Here is a 13,413-nt window from a genome sequence, read left to right as displayed (position 1 = left end):
TGGTTGCGTCTTTAAAGTGATTTCTGAGAGTCATAAATCATAATTTTCTTATGTACTTTTTTTTTGTAGGGCACTAGGGGGCAGCATTGCATTATTGGAACTGGCTATACACAGGGTTTGGTAGTGATATTTCTGAGCTAAATGCCTTTAATTCCTTCTTACTCTACCTGTTCACAGATAATTCTACTTAATCCTCTAACATCTGTAAAGCCACATGTACCACACTCTGCGTGTCCCCACGGGGCTATACAACCATCTATTAAGCAAAACTCCCAGGAGCAAAACACTCAGCTCTTAACCCAAAAATGAAATCATGCACGCAGTCTGCTACCAGTCTGTCCGCTTCTTTGTGGAGCTGTCTTGTTCGAGTCCGTCTCCATTATCAGCCCACACAGTGCACTGGCAACAGCTGCCACATCAGCTGCTACATTCACTATAAACCATAGGCTGGAAGTAATTAGGCCATTCTGCCACTGGGACAGTAGCCTGATGTTACATTGATTAGGAGCAGCTTTCGTATCTGTGCCGACCAAACGGGAACAATAATATTTGGATCCATCAGTGGTTATGAACCATAGTTTCATTTTTTTTCTAATGAAAGTTGATCTGGAAGCCACTAGATGGCAATAGCTCATTTCTTCTCATTGCTAGGCTGTGTTCCTCTTAATACTTAAAATCCTGGTTACATTTGGGTGAGTTTAGAGTTCATGTGTTCATATGTTTACACCCGCAATACAGACCTCCAGTTAAGACTGCCGTTCACTTGGTGTTTTGCATAACATTTGGCATCAGAAGGAGATGCAGTCTGCTGTTAATAATATAAAAGCATGGCGCTGCTGCGAGAAAGCACAGACGTGAAGAAAAAAAAAAAGCAAGCTTTTGGCCACGAGTACAGAACCAGTGTGGCGTGACAGTCCCTCTGTCTGGTGGCGGTGGTGATTCAGGTAAGGCCTTGCCCCTTGTGCCTCAGCCCAATCCAATATTTTTCCATGTAATCCCCCTTCCACTCCTCAACACTGCTGCTCTTTCAGAGTTAAGTCCACATAAGCTCCCACTTGAGTGCCAGAGGCAGAGCAACAACAGTGATGGCGCGGTTGCCTAGCGACGTCTCAGTCGCTGCACCTGAGGGTGTTGGGTAAACACCCTGAGCCTGCCTGAGGGAAGAGCAGAGAAGTGACATCACTGTTTCCTTCCATGACATTTATTAAAGAGGGCTGTTATTAATTTCTTACACCGACTCTTGTCATCCTTCTTTCACCCCAGGGTGAGATTACATAATAAATTGAAAACAAGTTTTGCGCGCGTGCACGCATGCTCTTGAATGCTTCACTGTTATGTAGCTGTGGGTAGTTTTGTCAGATTCCAAGATGGGATTTGACTGATCTCATAGTGCCTCTCAGCAGGGTGTTCCTCTTGCACTTTTATGATAAGCCTCCTGTCTAAAAAGTCTGCGCTTGTTTACGCTTGTAGAGGGGCTCAGTTTTAATGATGGTTAGAGGCTGATAAAAGGTCCCCTAGCCCCCATTACTTACAAGAATTTGAAGCCTATGAAATTCTTTATTAAGGTAAGACCCCTATAGCCACATGAATAAGAGGGATGTGAAATTTCTAACTTTGATGTTACTTTGCAGCCAAATGAATTCAAAGTCCCATTCATAATCCGACTGTATTCATGCTGTGAGACAAATGCAATAGTAAAAGTCAGTTAATCAATTTTTTCCTTTTCAACGCCTCCTTGCATAATGTTGATTAAGCTTTGAGCTTATGAATAAAACTCCCTCCCAGGAGGGACATAAAAATGTGATTTGAATGAACTGATGTGGCACAGTGTGATTCAGTCGCCGCACTTTATCATCCATTAGGATGCACAAACCCACTAGCCCATAACTACTTTTATTCTCAAATGAAAGAGATTTTTTTTTTTTGCCCTCCCTTGAGGAAAGAAACTTTCCAATGTAACATGCAGCAACAGTTCATTAGTTTACATTTCCTCACATCACCAGTTCATGTGTGTTTGTGCCCTTGGCCCACCCAAGCTAATGCTAACTTTAAGACTCTTTTGTTATGGGGGTCATGCAGGGCAGCCTGCTTTGGCCCGGAGATACTATAATAAGGCCAGTGTTTATGAGCACTGCTGAAATGGGTTTGTAGGCGAGGCTGAACCTGTGCGGTATTGACACAGGGGTTAATAGCCTGTTGGCCTCTTTAATGGAGCTGGATCAGGCCAGGCAGCAGGCACTGTCAGCCCACAGAGGAAGAGCCTCTCTGTTTACAAAGTCATCTCTAATTTGAAGAGGAATAGTCACCAAGGGGTGTACATACGTTGGTGACTTGCATCTAAAGACGCACTTATGTGCCTTGCCAGACTGTTTGCAGGACAGTTTACAGTGCTTTGCTGTATACACTGATCCACTGAAAAAGTCACAAAGCTAATGTTCATTGTCTTGTTATAATACAACATTTTGCCAGGAAATCTTTGTTCCTGACCTGACAGTCATTCGTTTGTTTCTTTGACACTACCACCCACTGCTAGTATCACACCCCAACAGCAGCAGTCTCCCCCAGTAGGGTGATGTACGGCACTACACCACAAAACCTTTGTTTTGGAGATGCTCAGGGAACATCTCCAACTGAGATACTGACCCAGCCTCCAACCTCCCTGATGCCCCTCTGATGGAGCAGCTGCTGGATAGGCCTGAACCACCTGCTGCTGACACCTACTTATTTGCACTAGATATAAAGTAATAAGAGGCTGATGTGACTATCATTAGTTTGGCTGTATATTCAACTTTGCGGATTAATATCTTAATGGCACCCCCCCCCCCCCCCCCCCAAAAAAAAACCCCACAAACAAACAAACAAACAAACAAACAAACAAACAAACAAACAAACAATTTTGAGATATTAAATTGTAAATCATGATGGGAAGCAGTGGATTAGTGCACATTAATCGGAGGCTCTGCAAATATAAAACAGAAATCAAATATTAAAATATATATAAATGACCACCAGTCAATTATAGGCACAAGCACTCACCTTTAAGCCCTGTTAAAGATTCAGAGGCATGACTGAATTGTACAGAGGTTTTTTCTTTGGGTAGACTTCACCATGAAACATGCACAAATGATGCCCTATACATAGTGTAAGTAGTCTACACATAAGACCTGAAGTGGTAGTAAAATTAATGTTATTGTTGTATCTACAAGATAAACTATGTTCCACATGTATTGTGATCAATTATTTATTCACACTAATGATGGTGCTATACATGCATTATTCATAGTAAGCTCTGGTGTTCCTCAAGTGATGCTGACAGGGGGAAATGGAGGGGCAGATGGGAATGTAAGCTTGATTGTACCCTGAAGGACACCAGAGACTGACTTGGCTGCAAAGGAATCGTCCCGTACCATTTAGAGATGTAGCCAGAGTCCTGGGGAAGGCACTTAACCTGTGGCTGAGGTGAAGAATTACATCCACTTGATTGGAACAGCTGTTCGGCTTGAGGATGCAGCTCGGATTTCCCACTGCACTCTAGCATGTAATCACACAGAGACGCTGGCCTGTGCAGAGCTGCTGAGCATCAGTAGCAGCACGTTCTTGTATGTTCTTGTACAGCTGTTAGCAACAAACCGTATCCCATGATTCATTCAAGAGATTATATTATATCATACTGTTCGTGCTTATCATTGGGAATGTGTTCGGACAGTAATTTCAGCTATTAAAAAATGTTAGAAAATGTTTTTATTCAGCTCCAAACACCTTGGATTCTCAAAATGCATTTCAGTCCTAAGTCATGTGTATAGGAATTTCTTTTACTTATGTATTAATCACATTATTTTATTGTATAATGCCTTGGTGCCACTGGATTTTAACAAGTCTCACACTCATACATTAAGACAAATGGTGGGGGTCTAGTAAGGAAGTTGGGGGAAGCAGACCACTCCACAGGAAGAAACTTTTGTCTCTTTGAGGACTCTGGGAGGTAGCAAGGGAGTGTGAACCTTAAGGTGTGAAACAGCTGTGTACTGCCTTTTGTTCCTGGAGAAGGTATTTAACTGAGAGCCATGCTAGGCTCAGTGAGACTCTGCTGCCCATCTGCCCCGCGGTCATGCAGGCTATCCACAAGCTTAGTTTTCAGTTCTTTGTTTTTTGATTAAAGAATGTTAGCTACCGCTCGTCTGCAGGCTTTATTTAAATGGAAAACTTCCACAACACATGTTATATTCCTTCCATCAAGCAACACCTAGTTAGGTGTAATACAGACTTTCTGTTAAATAATTTAAGTCTCAAGCCCAAACCACGTTAACTTTGTAACTCCCTTCAGAGCCACAGAAGTCATTCATCGGATGTTTTGTTTTTCCTGCTGATTAGGAGCCTACTCACTGTGACAACTAAGCAGAGCTTTGTGTGTAAATATTTAAGTACATCCGAGAATCTTACTGCAGTACAAGTGTGTTGCTGCAAAGTTTATCCAAGGATCCCAAGTATGTCTTCTTTCGGCACTGGAATCACAGCAACTGAACCTTTTTGTTGCTGTGAGGTCATTTTGTTAACCCTCTCAGGCTCAAATTAAGTTTTTGTTGCTAATGCTCAAAAGAATACCTGCAGTGGTACTTCATAACTCATAAACTCATAAAACATGTATGTGGGTTAATCAGGTTGTTAGCTTTTAACTGTTGCAAATCTGCAACGCCTGCCTTGAGAGAGTTAAAAAACAATCCCCAAGTACGAGCCCAACACAACCGGAAGTCTGCGTCCATGACTGGTTCTGTAATGCTAGGCCGGCATGTTAGCACTCAGAAACCTGTGGTGGAGAAACTATTCACACCCTTTACTTAATTAATTAATTAGCTCTATCATCAGCAAAGTCCTTCGACGAAAATATACATGAATTAAAAGCAAAAGTGCTGAATGCAGAACAAAGTGTCCTGTGACTCTTTTATTGTTGTTTAATTATTGTTAATGCTGTTGCTGTTTGAGGAGGAGCTCATTTGGAACTATTTGGTAACCAAGTGCAACTAATGGTTAGTTTCACTGTGGATTAAATGACTGCTTAGCTTGTAAAATCAAATTCTGAGATTCATGAGTCTCAAGTGTTCCAAACACTTATCAAAAATAATAACAAATCCACTGTCAGTTGACTAATTGAATAACTGACTTAATTCAAGAACAGTGGCTACTTCATCAGCTACATGTTTGCTAATGAAAATGAGCCAGTCACATGGCAGCTCAGTGCATTTGCACATGTTGATATGGCCATGGTGACCTGATGGAGGTCAAACCCAGCATCAGAATGGGGAAGAAAGGGGATTTAAGTGACAATCAAGAGCATCTCTGAAAAGCACCACACCAGCATTCGAAGCTGATGGGGCTGCTGTAGCAGAAGGCCACACGTTTGAAAGCAACAGGGGTCCAGCCCTGTTTTAGTAAGGTGTAACTAATGAAGTGGCCATTGAATGTATATTTTGTGTACATAAATCCCACTTTACAAAGTACCTACTAATAAATATATTAAACTGGATGTACTTTTAGATGTATTCAGAGCTCTTAATACATCTAAAAGGGAGGTATTGTACTTCCAGTTTACTATATTCATTACTAGCTACTTTATAAATTGTGATTTCTGTACAAAATAATAGAATAGAATAATCATTTTATAGTATTTGTCATAATGAATGATACTACATTAAAAGGATCACCAGTCTGATTACAGTTAATCTTTTGGGTACATGAATATCTTTCAAAATGACTCACAATACAAATACTATTTGTCACATTTGACATTTCATTCAAATCCAAAGCGGCCAGCTTCACGGTGAACACCAGTGTTAGCAAGATTCATCTTTCAAGCACCTGTTTGTCCCCCCAGGGTCCGGACTACTTGTATACAACATAGCCTTTATTTCTCAGAGGTACTTTTAATATTTGGATAAATTGCAGTGCCTGCTGTGAAGATTATTGTACCACAGTCTTTCAAATTAGCATTTATGAGTTTTGAGGGTTATCATAATTCATCACAACGCACCCTCTTAGTTCATTCTGCTTAAATAGCCCATGGATAAGAAGTAAAATGCTAATGAGTAACTAGTTGTCGTATAAATGTAATGAAGCGCGGTATATACCTCTAAAATGTGGGCTTATAAAGGGAGTCAGTGCACATAGTTACTCTGTAGCACTCTAAGATATATTTTAAGATTAAAATGTTTCTTTTATTTATAAGACATGCTGAGAAATACTGTTTTCAAATGCTGTTTCAAAGTGCACTGTTTGAAGCCTGATTGCTGAGGGAACCATGTCTTGGTAATTGTACAGCGTCTACACTGGATCAGTCATCCGTATCCTACGTGACTGGTTGTAGGTATTTTCTCCCCCACTTAAGCAGAAACATCAAATTTATTCTGCTGCTTTGATCTCATTTTAGACAGAGTCCTGAAATAGCAGCAGGCTCAGAGTGGTGTCAGCAGAAGCTCAGCCAACAGAGCCTGCCCGTCCTGCGTGGTACTTGTGCTGAATAACAACATTAACACTTAACTGTGAACAGTTGATCACGCAGCCGGCAACAGAACCAACATCCGGTCATGTTGTTAAGATTGGACTGTTCTCAGCACCTGCCCAAGAGACTCACTAGCTGTATGGAGAGGAAATGAAAAGAGCCAGGCTTGGACATGTTTGAAGAAGAGAACTTTATTTACAACACACAAGGCACCGGCAGCAAGCCAGCAGCAAAGCTCTCAGTCTATATATGCCATTTATCAAGGGGGTGGGGGTGATAAACGGGAGTTTGCTTTCTTCTTTCACGCTGCACTTTGGCCACAAGCAAACCTAGTGAACTTCTTCTAAGCCCATCAAAGATCTCTCCCCTGAAGTTAATCATCCTTTCTGCCACCCGGCTAGGACCAACAGGACTGTTTAACAATTTGATTATTATGTCAGGGCAGCAGAGCCCACTGTTGATGGCTCTCTTATGCACACAGGTCCACAACCCTGCTGGGTTCATAGAGGATTTCATTATTGTACTACAGAAAAAGGTTAACTTAGTTTTATGTTCTCATTACTGGGATACTCAGGGAATCAAAGCACCTCTCATTAACTAGTTCAGCGTGTTCCATCAGCTCTGCTCACCTCTACCTGTCTTCTTCACCTCCTCATTGCCCAGCCCTCTAATTTCTGGCCACAGCGGGCCATGAAGCATCACTCTTTTTAACACCATCATATTTAATCTTTTTTTCCCTAACAATTTTCTTAATGTTATGCATTGTTCTTACTTGAATCTCACTTCCTCTGCTGACCTTCTCCTCCATCCTACTAATCACCTCTCAACACGGCCTACCTGCATCTTGCCACCACCTCATTTTTCTCGCTCTCTCTTTTTGCCTGGCTCTCTGAGTTCTCTCTGGGTGTCTCATTAAAGGCGCTCTATCTAATGAGATTACGCCGTGGGGATTAATGGTGTGGCTAATTGATAGACACACAGCCAGAGAGGATTAAATCCCTTTAAGTCCCCAGTGGGCTTTTTGGCGCTTCAGCTGACTAATTGAAATCACAGGAATGGACACAAATATACTTCCTGACCCCACACACTGCTCTAACAATCCTTCCTCTATGATGCAATAACATGTATAGTGGGTATGTTTCTTTTCTTTTTTTATTAGAAAATGAAGCCATATCCAAACAATAAGGTCAAAGATTAACTGCATAATCCCCCGGGGAGGCTGGTTTCATGACGCTAACACTTAAAAATACATTATTCCACAGTGAAAAATGAAGTAGGTGTAACAATTCCGAGTGCAGATACAAACCAGTCGATTCAAATGCAAATCAAGGTGGAAAAGCAGTGAACTTAAAGCTAGAAGAGTCCTTTCATATTTTAAATCATAGTAAAAAAAGACAATCCTGATGAAAAACCAATGTGTGCTGCTTTCAGCGCAACATCAACATCAGCGGTCAGTAGGCATGGGTGCACTGGTGCATTGCTTTCTGCCACAGTGCTGTTTTTGGTACTGTCATAGGGTCTTATGGCAGAAATCTAAAAATCCAATATTTACAGAGCACTTTAGAAATAAAGTCGTACCAATACTGACTTGAAAGGAGAACTATCATGCTCATTTACAGCTGCATGTCTTTATTCTTGGAGTCTAATAAAGTAGGTGAGAGTGGTGCAGCCGCTCACCACAGGGTCGGTCTAAAACCATTTTAGTTCCTCTTCTCTAAGGGAATGCACAACTTTCTTCTGATTGGCTGCCACTGAAATTTAAATATCCTGGTAACGACAGATGGCTGCCCCTCTCTGAGCCTGGTTCTGCCAGAGATACTTCCTGGTAAAAGGGAGTTTTTTTATTCCCACTGTTGACACCCGTCCTAAATAAGATGCCTTATTTACCTCCAAAAAAAATGATGGCACGCTTTCAAAACATGTGTTGTTTATTTTCTGAAGCGCACATTCAGTATCTAGATGAATGAATAAAAGAATTGCAGCACACTGATTAATTGAACAACTATCAGCAGACGTGGCTAATGAACGTTCCAGTGTCCCAAGGCCAGAAGCCAACAAAAGGAACACGTCTGTCACAGACAATACAGACTGAAATGGAAAGAGCATGTCTTCATACACTAGAAAGAAAAAGAAAAAAAGTATAGATCAAAGTATTTTATGGAATAAAAAAAAGTATAAGCAGGCATCTTAAAAAAAACAATTATATGCTTCAACAGAAGACAAAAAAAAAATAAAACATAAATACCCACATATTAAAAACGAATGGGCCAAAAAATCCCTTAAGCTCACCGTAGAGCCACAGAGAGAGAGAGAGCAGCAACTTTTATGTCAATACTTCAAAAATATGTATCTTACAGTATTTTTATTTTGTCAGTGTCTTTTTACAGAGTATATTCATATAGCTTCTGCAGACTATTTTCACATTCTCACCACAGAGTAACAAGTGCTTGGAGTAAAACATTTGGAGAAAAAAAAATCATGCACCTTTTAATACATTTGTTGGGCTATAAAAAACGGGAATGTTCAAGGCAACCCCCCCCCCCCCCCAAAAAAAACAAACAAACAAACAAACAAACAACCCCCCCCCCCCAAAAACAAACCAACAATCTTCCTCAGACACCTTTGTTCCAAGTCATTTCAAGTTTCTTGTTCTTACACTGATTAATCAGATCATGCCTACGTAAGCTTTACACTGTGGAGAAAGCAACACAAAACCATACAAGGCAGGCAAGTGTCTCAACATATAGGCTCTGAAACTTGTGTGTCCACAGAGGAAAGGCAGGCATTCTCCACTAAATTAGAACCCCCCCCCCCACATGTATAAAAATGGTCTCACACAAAGTCAGCGTCGGGCGCTGCAGTTGTGTTGACAATGTGAAAGTTGGACTTCAGCGGAGACCTTTGGAAAAGAGGGTGCTCTTCCCTCTAGCGACTCTTAGTGGGTTCCTTCAGGCCATAATTTGTTGGGTTACGATATCCGATGGTATGCCCTGGCTGTGTCCTTCCCTCCTGGGACTGGCGGCTGGGGTTGTTTCATGTGCACCACTGTGAAAAAGGAGAGGAGATTGACAGGCAGGGCCGGTTTGAGGAGCGCAGGTTTGGGGTGGGGTTGGGTGGTCGACGGGAAATGGGGGAAGTGTCTCCACTGTACTGCACGAACGGCAACCGATCCTGAGATAGCAGGAGTCTGATACAAAAAACACACCACAAAAGGCACTTTATAAAATGACAGTGCTTCTGTTCTAAGGAAATTCAAGTTGACAGAGTTAAAGAGAGAGTCAGAGAGCGTCTTCCCCAAAAACATACTCTTCAGCGTGAAACTAAAGCGAGAGACATTGTTTCTTTTTAACAATGAATCCAAGCACAAATTCACTGCTCCTGTCTCTCATGACCGCCTTGGGACATCCGGATCCAGCGCAGTGAGAGATAAACAAAAGAAAATTAAAATGAAAAACGAAACATCACACTACAAATTTGCCACAACAAAAAAAAAGTTTTTATATATAAAGCCAGAATACAGTTGCGTTGCAGCGGAATTCATGTTTGCGGGCCTGGTTGCTGTGAGCAAACGGATGCAGCCCATGTATGGGTCCATTCCTCACACGGAGCCTGCGTCGTGTAGTTGGCCACTCCTTGCTGCTTTTACAGCAACGTCCATCCAGCCGGTCCCGCCTCTCCCATCTGCAACCCCACCCAGCCCCGTGGCACCGCTCTCAGTCATCGTCCCCTCCTCCGTAGAGGTCAGCTAGCTTCTTAAAGCGGGGGCCCCAGTCGTTGAGGTAGTCGTAGTCCTGGTCCCCTGAGCTGGTGGAGTTGAGCGAGCTGACAGAACCAGCGGTGGAACCACTGCCCTCGTAGTCAAACACCAGCAGGGAGTCGTAGGGAGGAGCGGTGGGGTCGTTGTCTGCTGCCCTCAGACCCTGGAGGCACAAAGACAAGAAAGGCTGAACTCCCACTCTGAGCACCTCCTCTTTATCTGCTCAATTAGTAAAACTGGGCTTAGGCCAATAACTGCTGCTCATCAGAAATATAATGGAGGAGCTCGTTTTTCACATAGCAACAGGTTAAGTGTGCTAGACCGTAAAAGGTGCAATAAAATGAAAAATAAAATCTCATCTGGCTCATTCGCCCATGAACACTTTAATGTTGCATCACAGCCTGAATGCTATACACTGAGAGCAAGCACGTTTGGCGGTGCCCCTGACGATGCCAGTACAATCAAGTACACATGTAAACCAATAATATGTAATGAACTATTGTTGGCCATTAAAAAGATTATGTTTCAAACTTCAAAACCACTGATGTGTAAACCCTTTTATAACACATCAACGAGGCATTGTTAATTCCAAAATAAACACAGGCAGCTATGAGAACACGACACCAGAGCTTCAGAAAAAAGGTTTTTAAACTTGGACATACATCATTTATGAAGTCGCCTATGTCTCCAGGGTGGGGCAAACTGGGTCTGACAGGGTACTGCGACTCAGCAATCACAGGCCTCTCATCCACCCTGCGCACCCCTGTCGGCTTGTTGATGATGTGGTCCAGAGACTCCGGCTGCTGCAGCTGGCTCAAGTCGTAGTCCTGCATAAAATCCACGGGGGAAAACGGGTGAGGATTAGAATAATCATCATAATAACCTGCTTTCTAACTGCAAGCTCATGTAATACTGCACATTTTTTATTGGGAACAGGCTCATTGTACAACTTGGAATGTAGTTGTTGGGCAGGTCTCTTTGCCAAGACTTTGATGTACACTCATTTTACATCAGTGAGAGCTGATCCGCTGTGAAACTGTGCTACTGGGCTTTCTAATGTTTAAGCTCTTTTCTAAACCTGCAGCTCGGCAGACTCAAGCTGTGCAAATCCAGACTCCAAAGTAATTCTGTACTTTTACTGCATATTGAATGTCATACTGTACTGTTTTAAGAGCCAGTACATGCTTCACACTGATCAGAAATGATGCGGTATGGCGTCAGACGCCCATCAGAGAGTGACTTTTGAAGGTGAGCATTTTCCCCGGAGCTGTTTCCGTTTCTTTTTTTGGATCCAGCTGTGAACTTCCATTGTCAACGAGAACAGCAGAACAGCACACACAGATTCTGTCCAAAATCTGCTTAAATGGAACAAGTAGCATTAACGCTAGCAACTATTCATAGATGTAGCCCCCTAGAGCTATTCATGGCGATATACTGTATACTGCTTTATGTGCTACTATCACATTTCTTTGTTAAAGCGTGTTCCCCAGTGTGTCGTCCGCTCCCTCATCATGTAGTTGATAATGTAGGTAATATCTGTTCCTTTGGCTTTATGAGAAACACAATAACTCCCTTTGCTGAATTCATGTGCTTAGTAATCTGAGCACACTGTAAACTTGTAGTTCCAGTTTATGCTCATTTCATTGATGATGAACTGGAAAACTAAATGACGCACAGCCGATGAATGTCCTGTGATTATTACAAATACGTTTACAGCTCTGACATTTTCAAGTTTTTTGTTAAGAAATAAGTAATTCAGAGCTATAAATATGAATATGACTGGCTGATAAGCTCCCTGTGTTGCCTTCAGAAGTCTCACACAGGTGTGGGACAAGATAGCTGAGCTTAGTAAAAAAGCATGTTAAAAAAGGCATACTTCATAATATATTTATGAATTAATCAAAGGCTTCATTGTCGAAAGATTTTTTTAATTAAAAAATGAAAATCTGATCTGAGATAATGGTGTGGAGTAGGTGTTTATGGGCAAAAAGAAAAGAGTGTCATAAGTGGAAGGACAGACTGAAAGCGTGACTCACATTTGGAAAAGTGTATTTATTCTCCATAAAGTTTATCCTCTTATCCTCTAATTTTACTGTTGTGCTAGCTAATCTTCTGCGGCCTCTGACTTTATTGATTTTTCTTTTAGATCAAAGAATGACCCACTTGAAGACCTTAAAAAAGCAAAGAAGTCTTGCTTTCAGTTTTTGTCAGGAAATGCTAAAGTTGTGCTAAAAAAAAAAAGCGCATCAACAATATTTTTATTTTTCCTCAGCACATATTAGTCAGTGGCTTTTGCATGTTGCAATCTACTTGATGCTGTCAGAGGCTGAATTACTAATAAGGTTACATCATGTGCTAAAGATCTCAATGAACTCGAGTACGGTACAACATAGGGCTGTTTGATATAATGATATATATCGGATATATATCTATCGTTTCATTTTACGCTATCGTTTGTTTCGAGGTGTTGCAAAATAAACTGTTTACGGCAATATTTTTTCATCGTTTTGATGGTCACTGTAGTGGCTGTATTAATTTCTTAAAGTGCTCTCTTTCTCTTATATGTAATATAACCACACTACAGACGGACAAGCGCCTGTTTTTATGCGTTGTCGTTAGCAACAGCGACGGTAACACCTTCGCGTGTCCGCTTGTTTATGTTCCACATAAACCTTTCACAATAAAGCTCAAGATCCTGTTGAGACCTTTCAAAATAAACTGAATCACGTGAAAGAGCAGATTATTTACGGATGAGAAGTAGAAAAGAGCCGCCAGGTGCTAAAAAATAAACTTTAGACTCAAACATTAGAACAGGCTTTTCCCCGCAGCACGCCGTGTAATAAATACTCACAAAGAAAACGGCGGCCGTTACAATTTATGTCTAAAAATGTATCGTTTCATGCATCGGTTAAAACACTCGACTCCAGCTACATGACGTGCAGTCGAGCTGCCCGAGATTCACAGAATTTACAGAAAATGTTACATTTTGTGATTTATATCGTTATCAGGACGATAGAATTCTTACATTGGGATATGAGATTTTGAGCCGTAGTACAACAAGTCGATTTGTAAAACTTCTTCCCTCTCAGATATTTCATCATTAACTGTAAATAGTGTTATTGCAAAGTGGAAGTGTTTAGGAACCACAGCAAAGAGACAGTGA

General features: G+C 41.5%; 1 protein-coding gene across 4 annotated transcripts in view; it reads right to left on the bottom strand.

Moving 5' to 3' along the window:
- Positions 1-9,068: 9,068 nt before the first annotated feature.
- cdh4 (cadherin 4, type 1, R-cadherin (retinal)) overlaps positions 9,069-13,413 on the bottom strand; it is a 232,468-nt gene continuing 228,123 nt past the window's right edge. For 2 of the 4 annotated variants that reach the window (XM_085405856.1, XM_085405857.1), the window contains 2 exons: positions 10,913-11,077; positions 9,069-10,413 (listed from right to left, as the gene is read on the bottom strand). In XM_085405856.1, coding sequence (XP_085261982.1) covers positions 10,207-10,413; positions 10,913-11,077 — 372 coding nt within the window. In that variant the 3' untranslated portion in view covers positions 9,069-10,206. The remainder of the gene's footprint in view (positions 10,414-10,912; positions 11,078-13,413) is intronic. The other 2 variants (XM_085405854.1, XM_085405855.1) reach the window with 1 other exon arrangement.

This window comes from Rhamphochromis longiceps, linkage group LG5 (genome assembly GCF_057381845.1).
Source record: "Rhamphochromis longiceps isolate RC_006_pf linkage group LG5, R_longiceps_female_GT1.1, whole genome shotgun sequence".
Lineage (NCBI taxonomy): Eukaryota > Metazoa > Chordata > Actinopteri > Cichliformes > Cichlidae > Rhamphochromis > Rhamphochromis longiceps.
The sequence above is the reverse complement of the archived record's forward strand: the minus strand, read 5'-3'. Positions and strand labels throughout refer to the sequence as shown.